The sequence below is a fragment of the Ziziphus jujuba genome, chromosome 2, assembly GCF_031755915.1.
Source record: "Ziziphus jujuba cultivar Dongzao chromosome 2, ASM3175591v1".
NCBI classification, from domain to species: domain Eukaryota; kingdom Viridiplantae; phylum Streptophyta; class Magnoliopsida; order Rosales; family Rhamnaceae; genus Ziziphus; species Ziziphus jujuba.
In genome coordinates this window covers 14,435,582-14,441,979 of record NC_083380.1, presented here as the reverse complement: position 1 = coordinate 14,441,979, position 6,398 = coordinate 14,435,582, and the positions used below count along the sequence as shown (strand labels likewise).

Sequence of the window (6,398 nt, the reverse complement as noted above, 5' to 3'; positions counted from 1 at the left end):
ATTTTTAAAATGTGGTAACTCTAAGACACTGGGATGGAAGAAATTTATTGTAAAAGATATATGTATATATATATATATACACACCATTTAATCGTTAAATTTAACATCACTCAATTAATAGATGGATCATTTTGATAAATACTTAAAATTAAAAAGAAGTTAATGATGAATTTTTCAAAATATAAGATATGAATTAAAATAAAATTGAAATTTCCAAAATATAAGATATGAATTGAAATAAATCTAAGATGTTTAAATGAAATTTGCCCATAGATTTTTATTTATTTATTTGGTAAATCTTTAAGGACTTCAGTCACAATAGAATGTGATAACCCAAACCCTTTGGCTAAAGAAGTAAAATAATATATGTGATGCTAAAAATACATCATTGATGATGTCATCATAAAGTAATCTAATTTAATACATGTCAATTAACTACTAAGTTATCTTTTTCTAAAAATATATATGTATATAAATATATATATATATATATATGTATATAATTAGTTTCAAATCTGAAATTTAATTTTTATAAAATTTGAATTTAAATCTTAACTTTTGATTTATCATTTGAATTGAAAAAAATTGTGAAGCATATCCCAAAAAAAATTGTGAAGCATATCCCAAAAATAATAAATTAAAGGAAGATACCACATATATATATATATATATATATATATAAATGCTAAAGATACCACATTATCTTGGTATCATATAAACGAAAAGTAAAGTTTTTTAAACAAAAACGTAAAGTTTTTTTTTTTTTTTCTTTTGGAAAAATAAACTCAAAAATTTATTAAGAAATAGGAATGGCACACATATCCTCTTCAAGAGTAGGATTCAACCAATCTGGTCCATCGTCCATCCAAGATTCAAAATAAAATAGAGATGAAGATTGGCGAGCCACAAATGAGTAGCTTTGTTTGCTTCTCTTGGAGCAAAAGAACAAAGAAATTGCCTATGAAAATCTAATAGCATTTTAGTGTCCTCCACTAAATAGCAGTCCTTCCCCAAGAAAGTCTCAGAACCCATGAATAGGACAAGTAGCTTCTTTAGAATCACTTACCAACTCCCTTAAAAAAAGCCAGCTTGTAAATAATATCTTTCACCGAATTTACCTCCACCTTTTTGCTTCTTTTCTCCATATTACGAATCATGGTACTTTTCTGTGCTCCGCTAATCAAACCATAGTTGCACTAACACAAATAATAGAAGGATAAAGCAGCAAGAAGGCAATTTATCGCTAGCCTATTACCCAGTTTCCTGCTCTGCTTTTAATAAGGAAATAGAAATTCTCATCAATTTTTTTCCTCTAACAATCAAAGAGCTCATCCAAGATCTTTTCACCAAAATGCAGCTTGATCATCCCTTCCACGGAAGTTCTTGAATGAGATGCAGGAGTGGAAGAGTCACTTGGTACAGGAAGAGGAAGACCTTCCATTCCATCTATTATGCTAAAACAGCCATTTCTTTCAAAAGCAGCTTCTAGTTCCTGGGGAAACATGCGATATGTTGGCATATTAAAGGAGTCTACTGTCTCCTCACTAATTATTCACTGCAAATTTATTTTGCGAATTAATTCAAAATAACCCAAACTTTATTCTTTAAGCAAAGATTCGATATCAGATATATCCAATTGCATACACAAAGGTAATTAGAAATTTCTCTTATTATTACAGAGTCTTTCATATATACTTGAAATTACAGGGGTGGCAACTTTTTCTTTATTTGTCCTGTTTCCACAGTTAAGGCTAAAGATTTCTCATTAAATGGGGATGGCAATCAATGTCTCTTACCTTCCTTGCCAAGTCCACTAGGCAAGATTCAAGAAGCTCCAAAATCATATTTGGCAGACTTTGAGAATGATGAGTTCCACCAGGGACACCAGGAAAATTGAGAAGGGGGAGTTGAGCTCCGGGGGGCACAATTTATTTTTTTTCCCAAATAAATTACAAAATATAAGTTATTTGGATAAATTCTGGAAAACCAAAAAAAAATTGAAAATACTTTGAAATTGATTGTACAATGGTAAATTACATAATTTATTAACACGTTAAGCAGTCAAAAATGGCTTCGTGTGAGGAATTACTTTTCAGCCAAAAGAAACGTACGTGTGTCAGTGGATTTTTCAAAGGTATCCGGTGAAAGTATACTCCATTTCTATATTTAAAGAAATAGACGAATTCATTCAGATGATGAATGAGAAAGGATGTGAGAAGTAAGCCGGACCCTCCTCGATCCAGATACAAGGTTTTGTTACAGCCTAAGCAACCTAAAGCAAAATTAACTAAGGCATGTGCTATTTTATTATTATATATAAATATATATTTAACTTTCTCATAATCATATATTTTATTTTATATTATATATATTTTTTATTTTATATGTCTAGTATTATTCGAAAAATATACATATAACTCATATAATGATTTTTCAAAAAAAAAAAAAAGAAAAAAAGAAAACCTTATATACTTATTTGTCAAATTAATTATGCAAAAAATAATGCTAATGTCATAAAATATTCATCATATCTGTTTACCATATAATATAAGAATATTATTATAATATTTAATTGATTTTTTGTTCACTTATTCATTTAAAAGTTTAATATCTATCTTATATAAATATTTAAATTAATAATATATTTTCACATCAAAACAGAATATATAACTTAGATAACTATTTGTCAACGCAAATCATGCTTAAAATTTATTGTGCAAAGATCCATGATTTTTCTTTTAAAAGATGTCAAATGAAGTGGAAGTGCTACATATATATATATATATATAGGTTGCCACTTTAGCACATATTTTATTTTACAATAATATTATAAATATTTAAATATTTATTAAATTTATTTATAAAATAATATGTATTAAAATATTATTAATTAACATATTTATACAATTCAAATATGAATAAGTATTCTTTTAAACAAATAAATATATAAAAATAATAATTAACTATTATTGCAACATCCATCATATTAATTAATAAATAAATTTAATCAATATTTTAAAAATATAACATGGCAACATATTGACTCCTTTTGTCCCTACAACAAATTACGTAACATAAATTGTTTAGGAAATTTCTCTACAATAAATTATGTAACATAAGTTATTTGGAAAAATTCTCGAAAATCAAAAAATGTCAATTTACCTTTAAATTGATTGTACAATGGTAAATTAAATAACTTGTTGACCCGTTAGGTAGTAAAAAATTATTGCGTGTGAGGTACTTTCAACCAAAAGAAATGTACATATATAAGTGGGTTTTCCAAAGGTACGTGTAACAGCGCAAACCACCCGCATGTAGATATTATCCATTTTGGGCTTAGGAAGCCCATGCCAGTGGAACTGGTAGGTAAGAATTGTAAGAGGATTTCCCTTAACCATTATGATGTATTTTGACAGAACCTTGAGGGTTGGGTTGTAAGAGGATTCCCCAAGCCCAAAGAGACAATATCGGATGGTATCAGAGCCGGATCTGGATCAGTGTGCCAGCGAAGAAGCTAGGCCCCAAGGGGGAATGATTGTGAAATTCCACATCGGTTGGAAAGGAGAACGAAGCATGGCTTATAAGCATGTGAATACTTTTCCCTTGTAGACACACTTTAAACCCGTGAAGGCTGGGTTGTAAGAGGATTTCCCAGAACCAAAGAGAATAATATCCACATGCAGGTGGTCTGAACTGTTGCATATGCGTTGAAGTATATATTCTAATTCTTTATCATAAAAAAATAAAATAAAAAGAAATAGGAAAAAAAAAAGAATCCATTCAGATTAAGGATGAGAAAGGATGTGAGAACGGAGAAGTGAGCCGGACCCTCTTCAATCCAGATACAAGGTTTCGTTAGAGCCTAAGCAATCTAAACCAAATTAGCTAAGCCACGTGCTATTTTATTATTAAATTATATTTAATCTTCTTATATATTTTCTTATATTGAAAATATGAGATTGAAACTTGTTTAACATTTGGCTGTCTCTGCGACTGTCTTTTGAAAAGCAAAATAATAACAATAATAATTTAGTAGATCCTATCCTATTAGCTCCGGCCGTCTCACAGAAACGTGTGGAGTTCACATGGGTCACATGAACATATTAGAAGATAGCTTTTTGAGTACTATAGACCTTCATGACCAAGTTTTATTATAAGAGAAAGGAAACTTAATTTATTTGTGCTACATATGCAAACAAAATGATCAATCAGATGCTCCTCATTTGTCTCCACCTCCTTGCGCATCTTTATTCCAGCTAACTAAGCTAGTTTTCTGCTATGCGTTTAAGAATGATAAGGAAGTAGACCGCCTTCCCAAACTTAAAAATGGAAGAGTTCTCTTCAATCTTCTTCCCGTAAGAGTCAAAGATCACATCCAAGATTTCTTCGCCAAAATGCTGCTTGATTATCCCTTCCATGCCAGCTCTCAAATAGGATGCAAGAAATTGGCCATTAAATTTAGACTCACCAGAAACATTTGGTATAACAGGAGGTAGGTATTCCAATCCCTCTATGCTAAAACATCCATTTCTTTCAACAGCTGCTTCTAGTTCTTGGGGAGACATGTAATATATTGGTAAATTAAAAGAGTCCACCTTCTCCTCACTAATTATTCCCTGCAAATATATAGGAAAGAGAGTAGCATCCTTAAGTTAAGATTTATTTTGCAATTAGTTCAAAGTAAGCCTAAACTTATTTAGAAAAGATGGCAATATCAAATTACTAAGTTTTGTACATATACTTTATTGTCAATTTGAAATGAGAGATTGATATCGATAAAACTAGATTATTTTAGTTTGGTCCAATCAATTTGGACTATTTTAAATTTAATCAACATTAGACTGGATCAGACTTAAAATAGTATAGTCAAATTCAGTGGAGTTTATATTTTTAATTGGCCTATAATCAATATTTCTTACCTTCCTGGCCAAGTCCATGAGGCAAGATCCAAAAATCTCAAAAGTCAAACTTCTCAGACTTTGAGAGTGATGAGTTCCATTGGGAATTCCAGGAACGATGAGTACCATTAATCCTCCAAATACAATCTCTCCTGATCTGGCTTGTAGAAATTGCTGCATATCCTTGTCATATTGAGCTTTATAAGCCAAAACTACTTCATCTCCCGAATTCGAGCAATGAATCCGGCCCTTATTCCAAGCAGGAGAGTTCTTGTTCACCACCTCTTTTGGTGCTCTAGAAAGCCACTGTATGGCAGAAGAAGAATGAACAAAGTGAAGAGAATTCTGTGGAAACAAGGGACCATGGAAAGATCCAGGAACACCTGCTGCATAATATCGCCGGTCTTGAGGGAGGGATGTGAAAAGCTGGTTGAAATCATTTGAGGTATGATCGCTAAAGAAAACTTGAACATCCGGGATTTGTGAATTCAATCCTTCGCTCTTGTATTTGGACTCAACTGCTTCGAGTATATTCTGTGCTGCAAAGAATGTATTGGGACCAACAGAGCAACCCAAATCTGCAATTCGGAAGGTTTTGGGAGAAAGTAGGATTTCTTTGTCAAGCTTTTCTGCAATTGCTTTCTTTATCAGTTCTTTGGCAGAATCGATAGCTTTTCTCTGTAAAAATGTACCAAGTTTGCAAATTCGTTTCACAATTGATAATAGCCGATCCAAACAAGATTTACTTGTATTTCTACTACAATAATTGTTAGAATACCCATAACCATCAACAGTCCATAACTATGAAAGTATAATTTAATGAGATAACTAAGCCTGGAAAAAATTACACACAATCCAAAAGTATCAGGAGAAGTTTTTCTAGCTATCTCTATAATTATGAAATAAATAAATATATATATATATATATTTATATATGTATATGTGGAAATTTTCTTACCCACCATCGTGGACTAAAATAAATTCCAACAATAGCTTGCAAATGCATATAAACTCCATTATTAGCGCTCCTATTCACTAAATATGAATCGCTGTCTTTGGACTTTAGCTTTGGTACAGGATCAAGCTACCGGACTCTTTTTATATATATACATATATATTATATAAAATAAATACGAAGACCTGCTGTGTAGAGTTCTTGGCATAACTGTAGAGACCATCTCCACCCGTCATTGGATATGCTTCTTGCACAGTCCTTGTTTCCTCTGTTGCCATCTCTCTTCTTTCTTCTATTTCTCTCTTAGTGGTTTGCAAGTATATGTTTTCAGGATTAATTGTTTACGAAGTTTATAGTGAATAAATTATTTGATAAGCTGAGTCAACAACGTCTTGTGATTACTCAACCACTACCTAATATATCATCACTCTCACAAAGCAATTCGTTGATTTGAGATTTGGTATTTGTTATTAATAGTATATCAGTGGAATTTTTTGGGTGAATGAGTATCATTAAATTGATGGTTCAATGAAATTGATTTTGTA

The 6,398-nt window shown here is 31.2% G+C and overlaps 1 protein-coding gene across 1 annotated transcript; it reads right to left on the bottom strand.

The window, feature by feature from the left end:
* Nucleotides 1–4,008: 4,008 nt before the first annotated feature.
* Nucleotides 4,009–6,196, bottom strand: LOC107418629 (loganic acid O-methyltransferase-like). The gene is made up of 3 exons (XM_048474703.2): nucleotides 6,039–6,196; nucleotides 4,920–5,576; nucleotides 4,009–4,616 (listed from the first exon to the last, which is right to left on the bottom strand). The coding sequence occupies exons 1-3, from the start codon at nucleotides 6,129–6,131 to the stop codon at nucleotides 4,266–4,268; spliced, it is 1,101 nt and encodes a 366-aa protein (XP_048330660.2). The 5' UTR covers nucleotides 6,132–6,196; the 3' UTR covers nucleotides 4,009–4,265.
* Nucleotides 6,197–6,398: the final 202 nt, after the last annotated feature.